The 22,228-nt window shown below is 40.8% G+C and overlaps 1 protein-coding gene across 1 annotated transcript in view; it reads left to right on the forward strand.

Annotated features, from left to right (window-relative positions):
* The window catches only part of ATP10A (ATPase phospholipid transporting 10A (putative)), a 120,377-nt gene extending 98,640 nt beyond the window's left edge, over positions 1 to 21,737 (forward strand). The window contains exons 13-21 of the mRNA XM_075523606.1: positions 1,970 to 2,154; positions 3,508 to 3,829; positions 5,806 to 5,882; positions 9,705 to 9,830; positions 14,262 to 14,462; positions 16,664 to 16,744; positions 16,835 to 16,939; positions 17,274 to 17,461; positions 18,139 to 21,737. Coding sequence (XP_075379721.1) covers positions 1,970 to 2,154; positions 3,508 to 3,829; positions 5,806 to 5,882; positions 9,705 to 9,830; positions 14,262 to 14,462; positions 16,664 to 16,744; positions 16,835 to 16,939; positions 17,274 to 17,461; positions 18,139 to 18,844 — 1,991 coding nt within the window. The 3' untranslated portion in view covers positions 18,845 to 21,737. The remainder of the gene's footprint in view (positions 1 to 1,969; positions 2,155 to 3,507; positions 3,830 to 5,805; positions 5,883 to 9,704; positions 9,831 to 14,261; positions 14,463 to 16,663; positions 16,745 to 16,834; positions 16,940 to 17,273; positions 17,462 to 18,138) is intronic.
* Positions 21,738 to 22,228: the final 491 nt, after the last annotated feature.

Here is a 22,228-nt window from a genome sequence, read left to right on the forward strand (position 1 = left end):
TGGAGTAATACCAGGGATGAATTTGACACAATATCATAAATGGGAACTGCTGCTCTAAACAGGAGGACTTGGCCCAAACTGTCTACAGAATTTCATTAGCTTAGTGCCACTTCCACATGTCAGAGTCTTCCAGGACTCCAAGGGCACCAGAGATGCTCATAAAGCAAAGCTCATAAACTGCATTTGTGGGAGGCATCAACTCTCATCTACGTCAGGTTCAGCTCATGCACTCAGGGCCTGTGTATTCTGTGGAAGAGGACTGCAGTACTTCATAATGATGCAGTTAAAATCAGTGCATGTAAAATGTATTCCAAGAACTAAGTCATATTCTTCTTCTGCTGAGTTGAGATGTTGAAAGCACTGAGATTCTAAAATGTATATATATTCACTATTACTCCAAGCATCCAACTGCTTTCTCTGGCAAAGAAACTGGGACAGCCATAACACTGTTGGAGATAACAACCTTCACTAATTGCCAACATGCTTCTCTCTGGGAGACGAGATCCACCTCACCCAACTTCTGATGTATCTGCTACAGATCTCTAAGGCTCCCCATATAACCAATGGAGAGACAAAAAAAGAAAGTGCAGTTCATTTGGTCTTAGACACCCACTTTAGGATTAGATGAATCACGCCCTTGAATTGTCTGTTTCTCTCCTCTGACTTAAAGGGGAGCATGAGCTGACTAATTCGGACCACATTAATCAGGAAGATTCCACCATGGTTGTGCCTGTTGCCTCTCGCTGCACTCTGGGGGGAAAAAAAAAGTGAAATTGAACTGCCAGACAAATAAGTGAGCTCTAGCCAGAAGTAAACTACCCATTCAGTCATTCTCCAAGAACCTCATACTGTGGTTTGTATCTTGCAATGATCAGTTATGATTAGGTTGTGGGAATGAAAAAGTGAGTCTGGAAAAGGACTATCTTTTCCTTTGTACACTGTTTGGATAATAATAGCTTTCCTGACATTGCCCTAAGAATGTGTTTCCACCTACATGCCTGGTGCTGAGCACGTGACTGATGCTCAGACTTCAGGTGGACTTCTATTGCTAAAATGTTTTTTTCAAGGAACAACCATAAGAATAACAAATAGCTGAGAAAAGCTTACTTTGCTTTTCCTTTTGCTCCAGGTAACTTGGATGTCTGTAACCTCCTCACTCTCTAGTAGTGAGGGCTTCCATTTCTGCACATTGAAGCCTCTCTGAAATTCAGTGGAGCACTGATGTATCAGTGGTGACACTGAACTTGGTCCTGAGTGGCTTTTGCTACAGTGTTTGAAAATCTTGTCTCTGTCAATTGATTTAAGAAAGCATAGCAAAGATACTCTGTCTCTTATAAACAGGTAGAAAGATACATTAAAAGTGTGGAAAAGCCACATTTTACTTTCACATCATGGTCAACAGATTTTATGACTTATTCTCTGCTATATCTCATTTGGCAACCAGTGTCTTTCTGCAAGAGCAGCAACAAGGCAGGAAAAGCCTAATGTGCTGTTGCCAACCTGCAGTCCTGCTGTCGTTCCCCTTCAAAAGGCAGAAATCTCTAGTGACCCAGCCTCTTCTAGTTGAGGAAAGGCAGTTAAGACCCGTAAGAACTGAAATGGTCTCCTAGAAGCAATAATATCTTCTCTAGCAACATTCAGAAGAAATGGTGAAGATACAGAGCAGAGAGACAATAAACAAAGATAGATCAGCCTTGTAAACCTCTGAGACCAGAAGTGGCGTCACATTGCTTTTGAAGTTTTGAGTCCTGGATATCTTGTTGACTGTTGATGCAGATTATTACCCCAGCTTTCTGCTCCTCTCTCTCGATACCCCAAAAAAGCTGTCTGAATCTTGCAACCATTGGTAATTTACCTATTTCCCAATAAAAGCAACTGCTGGTTTTTTTGAAAAATCCAAACTTACAATTTGAGGTGAACCCTAAGTGTTCATTTAATGTGGAATATTTTGCTTTTTCTATGTGCTTAGGTGCAACTGGCATTGAAGACCGTTTACAGGATGGTGTTCCAGAAACCATTGCAAACTTGCGCAAAGCTGGGTTGCAGATTTGGGTTCTTACTGGAGACAAGCAAGAAACAGCTGTTAATATTGCATATGCCTGCAAGCTACTAGATCACGATGAAGAAATCATCACTTTGAATGCTGAATCACCAGTAAGCAGATCCAATACACAAGTTTACGTCTGAACTAGCTTTGCTTTATTTTCAACTTGCACAATTAAAAGTTTGATGGCTTTTCTTTTCCTTTCCCTCTTTTTTTTTTCTTCTTTTCCTGCTTCATCCGTAATTTTCAGGTAGGACATGTCTTTGAATACTTTTCAGTGAATTACGCTTCTAGTCATAGTGTCATGTATCATAAACTTACTGATGACATGTAACTGTGTGTAGTGGGCTCCACCATGAATGAAAATATGCCATAGCAGCATAAATGCCTTTCTTTGGTATGCATTCTCAAAATGTCCCTTGTTTTGCTTATTGGCACTAATGGGTCTCCAAAAGCAACCTGTTATTAAACATGTATTGAAGAAGAAAACAATTGATTACCTATTGAGAATTGGTGCTTTATTTTACACCACCAAAATGTAGTATTTAGATAACTCGGTCATTCATGTTTTCTCAGCTAGCTTTTTCTCTGGAGAGAGAAGCAGTACTTAAATTTCGATGCTAACACTGAGAGTCAGAAAACCACATCTACAGTAATGCCTTGCTTCCTAACAGACCTTTTCTAATTCTTCTGAATTACTGATCTTTCCTTTGCTCAACTTGTCGCAAGCAGACAGTCACAAAGTTTACTGATACGGTCTAACATACAAGGAACCAGACTGATAGTACTATAGTCCTTTAATGGGGTGATAAAATTGGACTTCAGATCAGCAGAGGAGAGGTAGGCCAGCAGTATCCAGCTCCAATTTCTTTCGAAAAGGAAGAAAAGATAACAGCATTTTCCGTTCTTGAGTGTATCAACTGGACTGGTAAATTGATTTTCCATGATCTTTCTTCTTTGTCATACTTTGCTGTAAGACCAATAGCATTTCATTTTAAATGTTCATATATTCTCAATAACATCTTTTAGTTGAGTATGGCTAGGAGAGAGACTTCAGCTTGAATAACCTTTAATTGGCCTTTAACAATGCATAACTATTTGATCTGAGTTGTAGGCGTGTGCATGGTGTTCATCACCATACTTAACTTGGTACTGATACTGATTATATCATTTCCCAGCACTGTTAGTCTGAGAAGGAGCTAAATGAAATTAGTTTAGCATACAATACTGCATGTTAAAGAGGAATTAGATTTTAAGCCTTTCGAGTCCTCATTGCTGTCGTATCTTCTGCAAGAATTGTGTTTAGAGCGAATAGAAAAGAAGATTATTAGAACTTAAAACTTTAACAGTGCAGCAAATACAACACATTCCCCATATTCCTTATGCCTAAATATACAGCAAACACAAACGTTTGAATACATGTTCTTTTCTCTCAAGCATATTTGTTTTGAATTTTTTTTCAGGAGACTTGTGCTGTCTTGTTGGAACAGTGTCTGCAATGTGTAGAGTCTAAATTTTCACACAACACAATAGACGAAGCTACTGGAAACATGACTGTTGGGTTCACCCCTCTCTATCCACCCTCTTCCCCTGTGCTTTCCAGCTTGGGCCTAGTGATTGATGGAAGGACTCTAGCTTATGCCCTGGAACCTACACTAGAAGATAAATTTCTTGCACTAGCCAAGCGATGCCGCTCAGTACTGTGTTGTCGTTCTACCCCACTCCAAAAGAGCATGGTAGTGAAACTAGTCAGGGACAAACTCAAAGCAATGACCTTGGCAATAGGTAAGTATCTCAGTTTAAACTAGCCTGCCTTGATGTATACTGTGCCTTGAGAATTTTGCTTTTTGACTTGCAATAGGACCCTTCCAGCTACCTCACAACTCAAATAGCCTTCCAGTTTTGTCTGAAAATGTGTCCGACAACTCTAACATTTACTCTAACGTATTTATTCAAAACCAAGATAGAACTCTGGAGCAGTATTTGGGATTTCTTCCTATAGAGGTTAGGTAATTGGGACCCAGGTATGCTATGAGGTTTTGGCATGTCCGAACACAGCTGTGAAGAATTGGGTTAGCTGATGCTGTGCAGAACACCATTTTGCAATCACTGTATTACACAGAACAACATTGTGCTCAGTGTTGTTTCATCCAATCATGTTTAAACTCAAGGTTCTCCGTTTTTCATCACAAGTCGGCCATACAGCATAGGATACGAGTTGGCCTTATCAGTATAGAGAATGGATTTACGACTGGCATCATGCCAGCACTTACACTTCTTCCCAGCCAATCGCTCAGTTGGCAAAGGGGAGATTTTGTCAGTCACCCTGTTTTAAATCTGGCAGCATCTTCCATGTTTGCATGATTTTTACATAAGAAAAGTCAACCAGCTCTGCTTTCCCTATCTCAAGTTTAGGCTCGTGTTGCATTAGAAGATATGATTGCAGCATATGTTGTCACAAACACACTGGCTTTCACACTAGCTACTTTCACACTAGCTACCTGTCTTGCTTAATCATAGCAGCAACACATGGGTGTTGGACCTACCCATGAGAAACCCTAAGTACGTATAATAATTGCCAGACTCCTGTGACATCCACATCACCAAATGTGTACTGATTATAATAATCCTCATGCTCACTATATTATATCTAGCTCAAATACGCCTTCCTCGTACTGAATTTATATCTTTGGCTAACTGACTGTGGACATAATTATTTGCATACGTTGTCAAAAACGTCTGCTGGTTAACTTGAAGCATTCTGGTTATCCAGAATGCTTAAAAACACTAGTGGAGACCGGGCAGCTTGTGTTTTCATTCTTTCTGAGCACCTTGAGTCTGTGAGTTGAACTCAAGCTCCTGCTCTGGCTTAAAAGCCTAGCTGTATACATCCTCCCTTTTAACCAACATGACCTAACTTCGGGTTGTGTCGCACAGTCACAAAGACATCAGCTTTGTCAGGTGAGCAGATACCACTCTTATATGTGCCAACAGCAGGGAAACTGGAGTGCGATGTGAATGTACGCCTCAGCCATTGAAGTTTAAAACCAAGTGTCTTGTCATCAGCTAATACAGTTTCATTTTCCACTAGCAGACTGGCTGTAAATTTAAGAGGTTAAGAAGTACATGTTCCATTCTGGTATCCTTTCTGTGGCACCTATCACTTGTGGTATCATGATTGGAAGGAGAGCAAGGGATGTGACTGTGCAACCATTGCAGTTAAATCTACCTGTGATGAGTGTATTAAAGATCTCAGACTGGTCAACCCAAGTCAAGAGTTCATCTGCTTTTTAACTTTATTGTATTTTTTACTGTGTAGACATGCTCATTGGCTTTGGGCCTCCTTGCACATTTCATTCTTAGTCATACCTGATTGCAGGCAGACAGTTAATCAGGAAGCAGAAGTATCAGGAAGCTCATTCTCAGCCTTCCAGTGTTTTAGTATATGTGCAGTTCAAGCCAGATACTTGAATTCTAGGTCTTACTAAAAAGAGAGGGATTTGTTTTATTTTTACTTTTCCATGATAAAAAAGTCTACAAAGATCAGAATGTCTTGGCAGCTTTGCCAAGCTTTGAACCTTATATTCTAAAGATGGATCCTTTCCTATACCACATCTCCCTTACTATACTCACCCAACGTTCAGTACCCATCTCCCTTACTATACTCAGCCAACACTCAGTAACAACTGGTTTTCCTTTGCTTTGCTGCTGCTAACTGTTCCTGGTCTACTAGTGACAAAACTGTATCTTGTCATCTTTAGGTGATGGTGCTAATGATGTCAGCATGATCCAAGTGGCAGATGTTGGCGTGGGGATCTCTGGTCAAGAAGGCATGCAGGTAATGTGGCTCGTTCATTGAAAAGCACTCCCATGAAAGGGTGAAATAGGCACTTCCCATATGTCAGCTTGACCAAGCTGCCTTTGGATAGCGAGCACAAATAAAGGAGAAGCAGCAAGTTGTGCTCAGGAGTGCCAGTTACGTGCCACGAGGATGCTTTCAGCTTGAGTTTGAGCTTGTGTTTGTTCTCAGATCTGTGGGGAGTTTAAACATGCTGCCTTCTCAGAAAATTCAACTTATCAGATCCCTCTAAGCAATATGTTTTAAGAAATCATTTATTAAATACTGGTTTAAAGGAGGAAAAAAGCTCAGCTATACATTATTTAGGAAATAAAGGTTCACCTTATTCTGGCTTTTATTCTCCTCTCTCCTGTACTGCTTGGGTATACTTCCCCTGTGGAGTAGCTGCACAAGCCCATCCAGCTGATGCAGCTTATTTGCATGGCGTGGTGGTGACCCTTAGCCCAGCCACCTACACATCTCGCTCACTCAGCCTATTCAGACAGCAGAACAGTGAAGAAAGAGAAAATTGCAGCCCTTTGCAGAACCACTGCTCCCTACACACTATTCCAAGTCTCGGTTTTCTCCCTATTTCCTGCCAGAGGGAACAGCAAGATAAGGGGACTTGCCCTGTAGTCTTTTGGATGTGTTCAGCCTGTGGTTACTGTATTTACCACTGTATAAGAGGCACTTCTCCCATCCCCCGAAGAGAGGATTTATATGTATAGGATGTATTACCTACTGTATTACCTATTACTTCTGCCTCCTCTATTGCTAGTGCAGTTCAGCTGCAGTGTTAGCACCAGACGTGGCAGTAAGACACAGAGAATGAGGAAGATACCTCATTTCCACAACCTACCTTGTATTTGGGCTGGGTGCAGACTGATTGCATGAGAAAAGAGAGTAGCTGAGTATATGTCAAAGAGCTCTTCAGAGAAGCTGGGAAGTGTTTCCATCCTGAGGACCTGAGCAGATGAGCATGGTCCTTAACTTAGTTACCGGTGGGTGGTTCTCTGACCCATATTGCATTTTTTGCAACACTAGCTGGATGTTTTGCTCAAAAGAGAAGAAAGTCCTCCTTCACACAGTGCACAATTTGGCTATAGAATTTTATTCCATGGGCTTTCATGAATGCTGTAATTTATTTGGGTCAACACACAAATTTATGAAACAAAAATTTAACAGAGCTATGAACTTGGATGTCAACTTTGTGCATTTTCTGACATGCAGATCACCAGAAGCTAGGACAGTATTCTGGAGAAAAGTCAGTAAATGTTTTTCTTATATATTCATATAGTCTTCCAAAGGCATCCTCTCTTGGCCGTTGTTGGAGGCTGGCTACTAGGGAATATGGGCTCCAGCCTGACCCAGCAGAGCTATTACACTTGTTCTCCTTCTTCTAATCATCCAGTGGGTTCAGTCAAAGTAATCTCCAGAGCAAATGGATGTCCATCAGCGCTCTTCAAACAGACAGATTTCAGGCCTGCAATCCATTAAAAAGTCTTCTCCAAACATGTTAGCAGCTGTAAATTAGACGGGGAAGAAGCTACCACAAAAATATTCAGATATTCATTGTGCATATGGCATCCCAGCCATAGATCCTGTGAATCTGACTTTGATGGCCAGAGAGGGTAGGAGAAAAGAAAGTCTTGGATTAAGCTGATACCAAGTGTATTTGTTGATCCATGGCCTTCACCAGGCTCCGAGAGCTTTGCATAACTTCTACAGTATCACTCTGCAGGCAGTCCAGGCTCCAGAGACCCCAGAGGAGACTGTTTTTGTGGGGTCCCCTCCAAGCCTATCAATTCAAAAAAGTCTGCCCCAAACTCCTTGGGTCTTATCATCTCTTATGAACTTATCAGCTCCTATCACCTATGCATTAATTCAGATCACTTTTTTTCCTAATGCAGACATATAGTGCTCATAGCATTTTTTTACTCCTCTCCTCATTATGCTACTTTCAGTTGAGCTCATACACTTACAATAACCAGTCCTCAAATGCCCCTGGCTTTTGCCGTGTATTCAAATCTGAAACCTATTTGCTCATTAACCCGTTAAACTACCTGTTTTTTTCTAAATGAAAGTTCATCAGAGTGGAAAATGTTTATAGATCACTTCCTTTACTGCAAGGTCCTAAGGAACCACGCAGGCCTCTTTACTATAAACAGCTGTCAGAATCTTACACATGCAGGTACTCAGAAGGCGTTGAGCATTTAGTTGTCTAAAACAGCAGTATTCTCTGATTTATTTTCTTTCCACATTCTGTGGAAGCATGTGGATCATGAATCACTTTTTCCTGTGAAAAAGCTGGAAGAAAAAATAAAAATGTGAAAATCAAGGGGATATTTTGAGACGAAATAAACATGCAAATGTAATTGGATAACACTATCTTCCTCACTATGTTCCTCACTGTAATCAAAATGGAATAAAAAAGAAAAAAACCCCGACACTTCTCACAATGTGTTGTGAAGTACTATGTTAGAAGCACAAATGAAAAGAAGATAACAGTTTTGTTTTAAGATTGGAATAGGCTGAGATGGGGTGGAGGACAAGGAAGCAGACATCAAGGAAGCAGACAGCTCTGTTCTCCTCAAACCGCAAGATAGCTGTATGTCTGCAAGACCAATCAGACTGTTCTGTGCAAGGAGGTTATAACAAGTGTATCTCAGTACCTGAGAAATCCCAGGATGTGTCAACATATTAAAAAATGTCCCAGCACTTATATACACCTACTCCTTAAATTACAATGCATTATTACACCTTCTCTTGCATACTGTTTTAGAATTTATTTTAATAGCTTCTACAAGCACTTACTTGGGAAAACTGAGCCCTTTTGATGATTTACCAAGAAAGGGAATTAGGAAAAATTAAAAGGAAAGATGTCTCTCATTTAAAAATACAGCCAAAATATACCCTGCACAGTGTGAGGAAGACATTGCTCCTTTGGAGGTTTTCACCTTTCCTCATGTTTTTGCTGAACTGTGAGAAGAAAGTTGGTACCAAAATAGAAGATGAAATGTAAAATAATATTAAATGAAATCTTAGTGTGATCCTAGGGATAAGGAAAATCGTGAAACAACTGTGATAACACCATCATTTACAAGAAGGTCTCATCTAGATGTACAGTACCCTGAATTTTAGTCAGAAGTAGAGAGAAACTGGGTGATTCATTTTGTCAATGTGATTTGGCAGTCTGCGCAGTCCCAGAGGAGTCTCATCTAGTGTGATTTTTTCATAGACAGTTTTAGGAAACATGCAATTTTAAAAAGCCCTCAGAATACTGGTATCTCAGGACAGCTGAGTAAACTTTATAAGCCAGGATTGCAAATGTAATTAAAACTAATATTTTTATTGCTTTGTCTTTTGAAGTCCAGTAATTGTGATGCAACCACTTAATTATGCTTTTCTTATTTTATTCTCTGGAAATTCGTTTTGCCCTGTAAGTACCCTGTAGTTTTTACAGAGAAAGATGTTACAGCCACCAAGATGTTCACACGCGGGCCCTGAGCCCTCATGCTCATGCAACTGCAATTGCCAGCCATTCTAGCTTTTTGCTGCTGCCTGTCACCATCTGGAATGTAGACTGTAATCTCCTTTGGGCAAGGACCGGGTCACCTTGCGTGTTCTGCCAAGCTGCTGGGTTTGCTCACGGGTACTCCAAGTCAATGCAGCAATAGCTGCATTTCAGATGCACTGTAATGGATTTCATTCTTCATCAGTACAATCTCCATTGAGTGTACGAGTTGAAAAGATGACTAGATTCACTGTTGGTGTTGAAAGTGACAGTTTACAATAATGATTCCATCTTTTCTTTCATTAAAGGCGGTGATGGCAAGCGACTTTGCAATCCCAAGGTTCCGGTATTTGGAGAAGCTCTTGCTTGTTCATGGCCACTGGTGTTATTCCCGACTCGCCAACATGGTGCTGTATTTCTTCTACAAAAATGCAGTAAGTGCAAACACTTGCACTTAACTTGGCAGCTTTATGCCACCACATGTTTCCAGGGTTTATTTTGTGCTAAGTGAGCATTAGGTCAGCCTTCAAATGGTTTATAAATAAGCTGCAAAGAAATTTGCAGAGTTGAAAGACAGCTGGCTGTCATTTGCAGAAATACAGGACCCATTCCATAACAGCTACAGTGTGCTGCTGAATGTGCAAATTAGGTAACAGAAATAACAAGCACTGCTTAAGAAAAGTTTCCTTATAGAGCAGTTTTGCAGAATTTAGCTGGCCAGACACAGGAGTCTTTAATGCCAAAGCCATGTAGCATTGGTCCAAAGTAGCAGTTGAGTGTGTTTTCTCTTCCTGACCCTATCTCGTCATTGCTTATGAATCACTGTACATATTCCCTGGTGGCTTGAGATAATTTGAGTCCTCTCTGTGTCTCAGACGCAGAGATTGGGAAGGTTTTTTCTTGATTTATCTTACCCCCCACTAACCAAAAGAGTTCATTAGAAAGGAAGCGCACCGCGGTAAAGAACAGACTACAGGTCTGCGTTTCCTCCCTGGTGTATGAAACGGGAGTTAGTCCAGTACGGGGCACTGAGCCAGTAGCAGCTCGACTCCTTGGCCCTAACAAAGGCTCTTTGCATTGATCTTGGAGTACAAAGATGATTGATTGAAAACTGCCTAACAAGACAACCAAGAATTCCATCAGCTGGGTGGGAGTCACTGACAGGCACACAGATCTGCTCACTTGCAACACCGACAAATCACCTTGGGAGCAAGGGATATGAAGAAGCAGGAAAAAGAGGAGAGCCAGAGCTCACAGACCTCTGCTCCAGAGAACAGTGTGTAAACTGTGAACGGGAGACTGGATTTTATCCTCAATATCAGAAGAAAGTAGGTCTCAATTCTGTAAAAGTTGTTTTCCAAATTTAATCTAATCCTCAATTTTTTTAATCAGTGGCAATTTTTTAATGCAAATTCCTCTTGGCATGACTAATCCCCATCTGATCTCAGTCTGACGGTAAGTATTTTATCAGGAGAAGACCATCATTTGCTCAAGATTTTGAACATCATAGGAATACCTAAGGGAGCTAAAGAATTAATAAAGTGTCTTTGTGTTAACACAAGCATGTTAAAATACCTTCTGTGGTCTGATCAAAAACTGCATGCAAGCAGCCTTCCAGACACAAAAGAAAGAAGGCACTTGGACGGTCTGAACTGCTGCCTGAGTCTGAAATAGCAGGCAGATTTAAATAATGCTGCACTGAGTGGAGAGCCACCTGTTGAAGCACAACAGTGAAATATGTGCTGATGTTCAAATGCCTGAGTTTTAAGGTTTGATCCTGAATGATGCTGAACATCTGTACTCCCACCCCCAGTGCTGTATGTTTCCAAGATACCCTTTGGCTTGACAGTATTGAATCTGACTTCCAAGAATTGTATGCAGAACTATCTTACATTAAAATAGAAAAAAAAGAAGTAATACACATAAGACATTCCAGCAATCAGCAGCCAGAGATCTTGTTTATACATCTACATTTTTGTTCAGCTCTTGTAAAATCTTCCATTTCCTTTGGTTCAACTCTCCTTGATTATGAGTATTATTTCTCATGCCATTTTTAGTAAGACATTTTCAGAAGCTGCTGCCTCAAGGCTAGAATATAACTGAAGAAACCTCTTTGTGTTGGCTCTGCTTTGGCAGCCTTGAGAGCTTTCTGAGCAATGCTTGTTGCTACTGACTCTAAAACAGTAGTGAGGTATCCAGCATATAGACATGAATATGTCTGAGACAGTGCCTGCCCTTAAGGAAAGAATATTCAAAAATGAAAGATGTGAGCACCTGATCCTTTTGCAAGGAGACTATTCTGGATGATTCTCTGCAGAGAGTCAGGATAGCTACACTGCAAATGTTCCGCAAGTTTTCTGCTTCCTCAAATGTTTTTTTCCCCATTTGCTCATATTATGAAATTTTCCATTCTCCATTAGAACCTATCTAACTCAAAGTTTAAACTCCAAATTGCTGCAAAAGCCATTTGGAAACTCAGATGACTTATCCAAGAAGATGTTTGGCTTGGTGGAGATAATAAAAATACAAGTAAAATATAAACTAAAACATAGCATGACTGGAAATATCTGAGCTTGATGAAAAGGGATTTCATGTAAACAAAATTCTACCTGCACAAGCATGCACTGCTTCTTCCCCTTTATACATTGTCTCTGCAAGACAAGCACTGGACATTTTTTGGCATATACTTCATTCACTGAGAAATTCTGTCTGGAGCCACATTCATAAAACAGTCTCATCTAGGGGAAAAAAAAGGAAACCTTTTTTATTTAAAATCTAACTCAATTTTTATGTAAATTTGTTTTGACTTTTTCAGGGGGGTAATGCACAGAAGCAAGAGGGAACATTATATTTGAAATTAAATTAAATACTTGTTTAATCCAAAATAAAATTTCAGGGGGAAAAAATCTGATTTAAGCTTGGTTACTGAAATGTCATTTATTTGTACAGCTTTCTTTGACAGCACTGCTGAGACCCATACTAGAGATGGTGGGAAAGTTTTCAGCTGACTGTATTTTCATCAAACTACCCATTTTTGTCAGAGCCAAACTGTTTCCAAGACAGGTTAATTTTAGCAAGGCTCTAGAGGGGAAAATTTCTTAGGTCCAGGATTAGCTGGATTTTGTTTATTTCAAATGAGTGAGAGAAAAGTATCTAAATTCATGTATTTATTGCAATTCCATTTTGAGAAAAGACTCAGGAAGTTTTGTTGGGTTTTGGGTGTGGAAAGGAAATAAATTTCAACATCTGTTCAATTTTTAAATGAAATTGCCGTCTCCCAGCCAACTGTATTGAAGAGGGTGAGCTCTGGTAACTCAGTCTTGTTTTGGCCAGAGGAAGATGTTTTTCCTGAAATGTATTTACAGGAATCCACATTTCCTGTAAATTTACAGGAATTCACATTTACATTCATATTTCTAGACATGATCCCTAAACAAATATTACCATTTAACTTTTAATAGATTAGTTTGTAGTATGGGCTTACTCGCAAGCGGTGAGACATATGTTCCTGCTGATATACAAGCCACTTCAATGTAGTATGCAAACATTGCCTGAACATCTATATACAGTATATCTATATATACATACGTATATACACATTTACGTACAGCAGGACTGACCCTCTTATTCTGTGGCAATTCCCCTTCACAAGATAGGCTTACTCTCCTTATAGCAGTTTTCGCTGACTAAGCAGACCATAGCTTTTTTTTTCCTCCTATGGTTCTCCTTCGACCACATTTTGGCGTACAGATAGAACAGATCTATATTTTCCTCTGTATAGCTAAAAATGTTGAAGGGTTAACATACTCCAACTGGCTGAAAGCTTTTGAGAACAGAATACAAAAAGAAGAGGAAATGAAAGGAGAGGTCATGTCGTTTCCCTTCTTCATGGTTAAAATGGGGAAAACCCTTGAGGGACAGTTGCCAAGGTTTTTCTCGTTGCCTTCCGTTTAGTGTTAATCACTTTACAAAGAATAATAAAAATTGCAGTTTTAGGAGAACCAAGCCTGGGAATTTATTTCCTTCCCTAGGAAGCTGTCCATCTTTTTCTGGGCCTCACATCCCCCCTCACAGGTGAGATCACCACCTCTCCTGAGCCCTAAAAACCTCTGGATTCTCCATGCTGCAGAGATGGTAGAAGAAAAGAGTTGTGCGGTTTGTCCCTTTTTTGGTGATTCCAACCCAACTACATGAACAATCCCACTGCGGCTGTGTATGCAACTGATTTCTTTATACAGCTGAAGAGTAAGGGAGACTGAGGAATCTTTACAGCACTACTAATTTGCTGAATTTCAAAGCACAGAGATAGAATACGTAAGACAACTTTGCTAGACAGTTTCACCTCCCTTGCTGCTGCTAGTCTCATGTTGGTCTTGCAGAAAAGCTCTGCATTTACCTATTGTAGACCAGAAACAAACATCTGGGACAAAACATCTCAAGCCAGCAGAGGATGTTATTATGGAAATGCTTATTCTTACAATAGTAATGTAAATGCTATCAGATCAGTACTCATATACCTAGACGTCAGTGATGGTTGGGAGGGCTTTTTACAGTTAGTTAAATTGCAGCTCAGAGTTTCACTTGAACTGAAAGTTAATTTTGTATGACGTGATCCCTGACACCTGAGATCTGAGGTGCGAGCAGCACAAAAACTTGTAGGTGTGCCAGATGTTTGTAGTTTAGCTAAGTGGTCCGGGCATCAGGAACAGCAAGTTAAAGACTAGGTATCTTTAGAAGGATTGCTCACGTGGTTAGCGTTTATAGATAAGTCCTTGCAGAACTGGAATCAGAATGCTTTGAGAACACAATGGGATGATGATCCTGCTTATCCTGTCATATTTACAGCATTTCTCATTCTGTTTCAGATGTTTGTGGCCCTTCTCTTCTGGTACCAGTTCTACTGCGGGTTCTCTGGCTCATCAATGGTTGATCAGTGGTATCTCATCTTCTTTAATTTACTCTTCTCTTCTCTTCCACAACTGATTACTGGCGTGCTGGATAAGGACGTGCCAGCTGAACTGTTAATTGCTGTACCTCAGCTTTATAAAAGCGGCCAGAATATGGAGGTAAAAAGTTCTTGCTTTTTGTAATTTTTTTCCTGGATGTCTTTGGTTTCAGCTGAAAACAAACCCGGCTCCCAAAGGATGAACGACTGATAAAAACAGTCTGAGAAGTCACTATTATTATTTCGTGATATTTCTCATCTGATTCAAAGTATCTAAATGCCAAAAGTCCATTTAAACAACACAAAAAACCCCCAGCTATATTTTGAAATATGTAACAGGAGAGAAGCTGGATGCTTTAAGTCAGCCTAAGCTGAACACCTCCCTCATGGTCCAGGCTCACAAATAACCACAAAAGTAAAGCAGATTACACAGGTGCGGACTTTCACAGAATAACCTCACAGTACTTAACCAAAACTTCAGGCCTCAGCCCTTTACAAACAGTCAGAAGAGAAAGATGTCTTTAGGGGTAAGCACAGAGGTCAATAAACTTAGACTCTGAGAGAAGTAGTCACCAGCAGATGACAGATTCAGCTGAAATGTCTGTTGAAAACACCTTGTCCCCATCTGCTTGAATTGTACAATGAAAATAGAAGGAATCGCAGGAGGGAGTCGAGCCAAACCATTTCTGGTAATTACAGCTACAGTGTACTGTGGGAAAATCTTTCTGCTTGGCAAAACTATCCATATTGAGGCATTGCTTCCAAGGCAAACGCCTTTCTTAAAAGGATCTGACATTGTGCCCTCGGAATGGAGACAGTGAGTGTCTTTTGCCTCTAACGGTACACCTGCATTTGGTACCCTACACATCCAGTGACGTTGCTAGACACCGTCCTGGAAAGATGAAAGGAGAATTTTAGCGTAACTTAGTTCTAGTGCTTTAGTCCAAATTCTCTCTTTTTCACCCAGCTGTTGTTTTCCATTTTCTACATTTCTTCTGTTCCAGTGCATTGCACTTTAAAGATCTGTAACATTTATACCTTCCTTTCTTGCACATTTTTAAGGTGATAGAATTCTGGTAATGGCTTAAGCTTGTTGGGAAGTTGTCTGCCTGTCTTCAGCTGGCAAACTGAGGAGAGAAGTCTCCCACGTTCACAATACAAATATTTCTCATTGGCAAGCCCAAGGACCATTCTAAGTTTGTTTGAAATCTAGTGAGCATTTTCTCTGAATAGTTACCTAGAAAGGCATTTTTAAAACTTGCCAAAAATCCTGCTTCAGGTAGGATCTCTTTCAAAAAGATATCACCAATTCAAAGCCTATAGTATTATAGAATAATTTAGGTTGGAAGGGACCTCTGAAGTCCATCTGATCCAGCCCCCTGCTCAAAACAGCTTCAAAGCTAGATAAGGTTGCTCGGCTCTTTATCTAGGCCAGTTTTGAATGTCTCCAAGAATGGAGATTCCACAGTTCCTCTGAGCAACCTGTTCCAGTGCTTAACTGCATGTTATTTCAGTAGGCCAAAGAACACCAGAACTGTTTCTAAGCATCTCTCAATTCTCATTTTTAGGCTGTAATTATTTTCTCCATAGAGGTAAAGAGCCCTGATGAGCCTAGTGGTTGCAGACGTAGCCTATATCCCAAAATTTAAAAAATAAATATTTTGTCATTTACAAACTATTTTTCCTTATATCCAGGTCTTTTATATGACCATTCACACCCCTGCAATTGTGTATTTCTTTAAATCACAATGTTAGTTTAATATTGTTTCTTAGCGAGCAATTTTGTGCCCAGACACACAGATATATGTGTGTGTTATAGATATGTTTATTTATGTATTTATAACATAGCATACATTGCTGCATTGCTTGCTAAAGGTCATTGTTGTGGATCTTCTTTTCTAACTATGTGTGCATCTTCTCTTTTCTCTCTTGTGAATAAATACTCTGTGCTTATATGTACGTGATGTAAAGTGCATTTACTCATGTGCTTACGCCTTAGAGAGCTCCTCCTGAAATCAGTGGTCTAACTGTAGTGCATAAAGTTGGGCACCTTCATAAATGTTTGCTGGCCTGAATGTCAGATTCAAATTACACCCTTCTGACGGGGGGAGGGAAGCAGAAGAGTGTCTTCCCAAAACACAGTGACTTGCAGGTTGTCTCTTCATACTTCATCCCCAAGAATATCTAACTGTTTGGCAAAGTTGTGAAACTATTTGCACAAGCCCTTGAAAGTGCCCATTGGAATATCCCCCTCAAAATACCTATCCCAGCAAAGAGCATTTTCATTAGGCTCTGATTTTCTTAACTTTTTTTGTGCCACAGGAGTACCAACCACACATGTTTTGGATGAACATGATTGATGCTATGTATCAAAGCCTGGTTTGCTTCTTCATCCCCTATTTCGTAAGTGTTTGGTGTAAGCCATTCTATTTCAAGCATTTTGAGGAGAACTGACAACACAGCTTGGGCTAAATTCTGTCTCCTTCTTTACAGACTTACTATGATTCAGAGGTGGATATCTTCTCCTGGGGAACTCCCATCACCACAATAGCTCTTTTCACCATCATACTGCATTTGGCTATAGAAACCAAAACTTGGGTAAGGTACCCACAGCCTACATAGAAAATCGCTGGCATACACGTAACTCTTTTCTTAGTGCCATTCTTCAAAAACAGAAGATGGTCGTTTCATCTCCTCAGCACATTCTATTTTTAGCAAGCATTTTAAGCAAACATGAAAAAGGTTTTAAACTATGATCTGCGAACAGCTTTCTAGTGTTGTATCTATAATAAGAATTTTTGAAAATACAAGGCTCTAAACTCTTTGCTGTGCATGGATTTGGCTCCAGAAATTAAGAACTATTAATTCATAATCACAGCAAATTTCTCAGAATATAAAGAATCATTATTCTTTTGTTGGTTTTTTGTTCTAGACTTTTCTCCACTGGTCATCTTGCATCTTCAGTATCCTTTTATTCTTCTTTGTGGCTCTGATTTACAATGCTTCTTGCCCAGTATGCCATCCTCCATCCAATCCATACTGGACTATGGAACGGTTGATGGGAGACCCTATGTTCTATTTCACTTGCATTATATCACCAGTCGTTGCATTGCTGCCCAGGTATTGTATCTTCTCTCATATCTTTTCTCATATATGAAAGCACTTTATGCATATGGTTGGGAGCACGAGAAGCATTTCTTTTTCCACTCCCCCTCTTTCTTTTTGCCTTACCAGCCAAGTCAATTATTTTCAGCAGCTGATTATATGAAGTAAGGTTGTCTAACCTTTTCTGTGCTCCTGACCACAGGAACAGACCACAGCTCCTGGCCATAGACCACAGGATTGGGATAATTGTACTGTTGGTCGAACCTCCTGGCCATGCAGAGATTTGCTACCCTGTGAGGTTTTCCATGATGCTTCCAGATTCCACCCATCCTCCCATAACATGCACAGTACAGAAATTCTGGTAGTATGTTGTGGACTTGCCTACTTACAGATGTAGGAGGTCTGTCCTGCAGACTGATCCCCATTGCCTTTGATTCCTCATCAGGAAAGATGAAAGACCGTGTGTAATCACAAGGTGGATCACTGGCTAAATGCACAGATTTATTACACTGCTTGTTATTAATCAAAATATTAGCACAGCATTCAGAGCTTTCTTGTGTCAAACAGAAGAAAGGCACATAAAACTCTCCTATTTTTCTATGTTGTACTTTTGTGTTGGATATTTTCTCTTAATAATGTCTTAGGTACTTCTTTCTTTCAGTTCTTTTCACATGCACATTCTCCTCTTGCAGATTTCTGTACAGAACCCTTCAGGGAACACTATTCCCAACCCAGCTTCAGCTTGGACGCCAGCTGAGTAAGCTATCCCCAGAGATTCGCACCCAGCTTCTGACCAAGTTGAATGTAAAGGAGACAATACGTCAGACACAACCCTTTGCAGACAGCTTCTCACCAAGCCTTGGCTCAAATGCTAGTGATTGTTATAAGGCTTATAACCAAAGCACACCTTTGCCAACATCTCCTCAAACAAGGGAGTCACTTTTCCAAGAGCACACAAAGGCAGAACATACAACAGACCAGACTGTGGCTACCTCTCCCCAGGGTGCGGTGTTGTATGGGGAAAACAAACTCCCCTCGTCAGCAAGTAGTCTGGAAAGGTCCATGGGATTTCATGAAGTTAGACACAGCACTTCAGAGATGGAGTCGTTGCCTGTGGGAGCAACGTTCCCATGGAGCTCAGCAGTCGACCAAGCAGACTTCAGTTTGTTGAAGTGGATCACATCAACTCCGCTGTTCAGTCGCATTGGGACTGTTTTACAGGTGTCATCAAGCAGTTTACAAAATGAAACACAGGACAGTACGTGTGTGCTTGGCTCTTCTTTGCCTGTGGACTTCAAAGGCTTAAAAGAACAGAGCTCAAATAACTTGCAGGACAAAATGAAAGGGACCCCCGCTGATCATTGTAAAAGTAACAATTCCGAGACCACCTTTTTATGACATGGGCCTTAAATATATTTATATATTTTCTATTTGCACACATTTATAGGGAGATTACTCTATTTGTTTCCAAAGATGAAACAGAAAATCAAAGGTACAGAATGATTATTTAAGAATGTTTAAATACAGTATATTGAAATAAGAGCTTTAAATATAAAAAGAAACACTTGAAAGTTCCATTTATATTGTTTTATTTTTTCATCTCATTTTGTAAGGAAATGCCGTCTCTTTATTTTTCAGATGCTTCTCTTTTATTCTGACACATACTACAAAAGCAAAGGACCTATCTACCATATTCAAAAGGATTAGATTCAGCAACAATTATTGATATCATTATAGGCCATTCAGTAATCAAGGAGGAAAAACTATGATAATAAATAGGCACTGTATTCCACCCATCATCTGCTTGCCAGGGTGTTTTGTCACTGGAGCAAACCATTAGGCAAGATTATCGAATTATTATACACCTCTCTGTAAATGTTAACAGTATCTTACCACCGCATTAATAATACTGGTATTTTATAAGTGACACCATATTTTGATATTGCAGCCATAGCATTTTATGTGTCATGATAAAACAATAAATAAATGACCATCCATATTGCAAAGTGACTTCCCAGTCTGGCATTAATAGTAATTCAGCCCTTCACTTGGAGTAGCTAGCATTTGGCCGGTCATGGCCTTATATCAGGCTGTTCAACTTCTGAAGAAAAGCTACTGCTTGTTTCTGAGGAATGATTTGGTGGCAAAGAGCTGGTGCATCGTGTCCGCTGTAGAGTTTGACCTGGGAGGGTCTGTGATCTTCTGTGCTGGAGCACTACCATGAGTAGGCTGGCTTTGCTGAAGAAGTCAGTCCTGCTTGCTAGCGGAGGTGGAGTTTTGTTAGGCACCTTCGGTGTTGTTTCAGCCAGTTTAAATCAAGTCCTTGGTGATCAGGAAGGGGCATGACCAGCTGCGAGGGTGCAGTGCTATGCAGAGGTACTTGAGCCTGGTCTAAGACAGGCAAGCTCCAGTCCCAGAAGCAGGGAGCCGCACTGCTTTCTGAGGTTATGCCTGAGCCGACCTTACGTGTTTGGTACCTCACAAACTGCCATGGGTACGTGGGTGTGCGGCTGCGCTGTGCCGGCCTGATGGACCCCAGGGGGGGTTAGCCTTGCAGGGCTGCTTGTTTTTTTCATATCTAGTCACCATGACCATGTATGAACTAGCTGCTGCGCTTCTTCGTTTCCTCATCACAGGTTTTCAGACATCCTTTGCCTTGCTTGCCATCAGTTGTGTAAGGCCAGAACTTGTTCGTGCCGTGCTCTGTGCCAGGCGACCTGGCTCCCGCATGGATTGCCTCAACGTGTTAAGCCACAGTGCCTACCATGTGTCACTTGCTAATCCACTCGGGATCTTTTTTTTCAAAGATTTATACACTGGCCTTTTCCCCAAAGGCAGAATTGTTAATATGAAACTGTAAAATGCCAATGAAAGGAAGAGATGCAAGCAATCTCAATAAGAGCTGTCAGCCTGTAAATACATTACCCTCATGAAGCATGACACATCCACATGTAGCTAAACTACATTTTGGGATTAGAATTGACTAGGGACAGGACAAAGACGCTAAGGGACTCACAGGACTCACAGTCTCCTGCGAACAGCTTTAAGCGTACAATTGATTAAAAAAAAAAAGGACCTGAAGCGCAACAACTTCTTTTTAGCCTCTAGCTAACAGGGAACATGGATTTATGTCTGTAGATTTTAGCAGAGGAAGGCACACCTATTGACTTCTTTGTTACTGGCTGAAAATGTTACGACATTTCTCTGCTTTACATTATTACAGTGGAAATGGGGCAGTACGAGTGGACACTTGGTTTCTGTGAAGGTAGGTGGGCATCTGCACTGCCGGTGCCAACGCCAGCCGGGAGGTGCTGGGGCGTGTGTCCTGACGCACGCTGCTGAAGCAGGACAGAGTCCCACACCCTAGAGCGCTTGCTTCTCTCCGCTCTCTGGAAGGGGAGCCTGCGGGACCCTGCTGAGGTGGAGAAACCCCCTTTGCAAGTGCCTGTAGTAGGGTGAGACAATTCCAAGTTTAGACATCTCTACTTGCTCTGCCAGGCTGCTCGGTCTTGATAGTAACTGTTGGGATGACTTTGCAGGTAATTTTTTGCAAGGTTAGCTGGCTGTACTTAACACAAACCGTGCAGAGATTGCCACTGTAAATAACTCACCTGTGTGGAGCTGCAGTGTCTTTTAATGTCAGAGAGGGAATCAAATGACACTTTGAAACGTGTAAATAGTGCCATCTGGTTAGAAATGTTCCTCTGCTTGTAAAACAGGATCTCGCAGAAGGACACAGTATCAGATACCAGGTAGGCAGAGTTCATAGGTTTGCAAGACATTAAATTCAGTCTAAGAGTGTCGTGGGGTCGTAGCAGGAGCTTGCCATGGATGTCACGTGTGTGTGCCCTCCCTCGGTTACTGCAGCAGCCCCAGCAGGCAGGTGAGGGTCTCTCGAGCTTATGGACCCCTCTGCATCTTTCCACAGACACATTTGGTGTCCCACGGGCCGTCATGGAACTTGCCTCAGAAAGGGCTGGAACATCATTGGGCTTTGGCTCAGAGCTGTATTTGATGATATTCTCGTTAAAAAAAAAACTAAATTCCTCACTAGACATGCTTTTGTGATACAAGATTTGGTTTAGTTGTTGTGCTTTTGGTGTTTCAAAAACTATTTTTGTGGGTAAGGAATAAAAGGGTTCCTTTGGGACTGAGAGATGCTCATGCGCTGCCAGACAGTTGTGTTAAATTGCCACTGTGAGTCTGATAGTACATCTGTGTCATATATTTAGGGAAACTGTAGATCTAGATCCTCAGCTGCTACAACCATCGTAGCCCCTTCAATTTCTGCAAGCTGACTTACCCCAGCTGGGAATCAGGCCTCAATAACTGCTGCATTTTGTTGAAAAAAAAAAAAATCCTTATGTTTTGAAATGCATAAAGCGTAAATGCTCCTTTCACACTAAAAGATAAAATATCTTATTATGGCAGCAGTCCTGCAAGCATGTATGAGTTTAACCTTAAATAAACCAAATAATCCCGCTGGCCTTAATGGTGCAGTGTCCTCAGCAGGACCGCTTGCGTGCTTGCAGACGGATAGGAGGATGTGCCACGCTGAGGCCTCCATGGGCCAGAACGACACGGTGAGATACCTAGGGGCACAGAACCAGGTCAGTAGGATGTCAGTAAGCAAGAGGCCTCCATTTTCTTTTGGGAAATAAATTGTAAAATAATGTAAATAAAATTTAATTTAAAGCAGAGTTTGGAGAAAGAAAACCCAAACGGATTTCACATGCGGAAAGAAAATATTAAGCAAGCTAATTCTTTTCATTTTATATCAGA

The sequence above is a fragment of the Mycteria americana genome, chromosome 1 (genome assembly GCF_035582795.1).
Source record: "Mycteria americana isolate JAX WOST 10 ecotype Jacksonville Zoo and Gardens chromosome 1, USCA_MyAme_1.0, whole genome shotgun sequence".
Lineage (NCBI taxonomy): Eukaryota > Metazoa > Chordata > Aves > Ciconiiformes > Ciconiidae > Mycteria > Mycteria americana.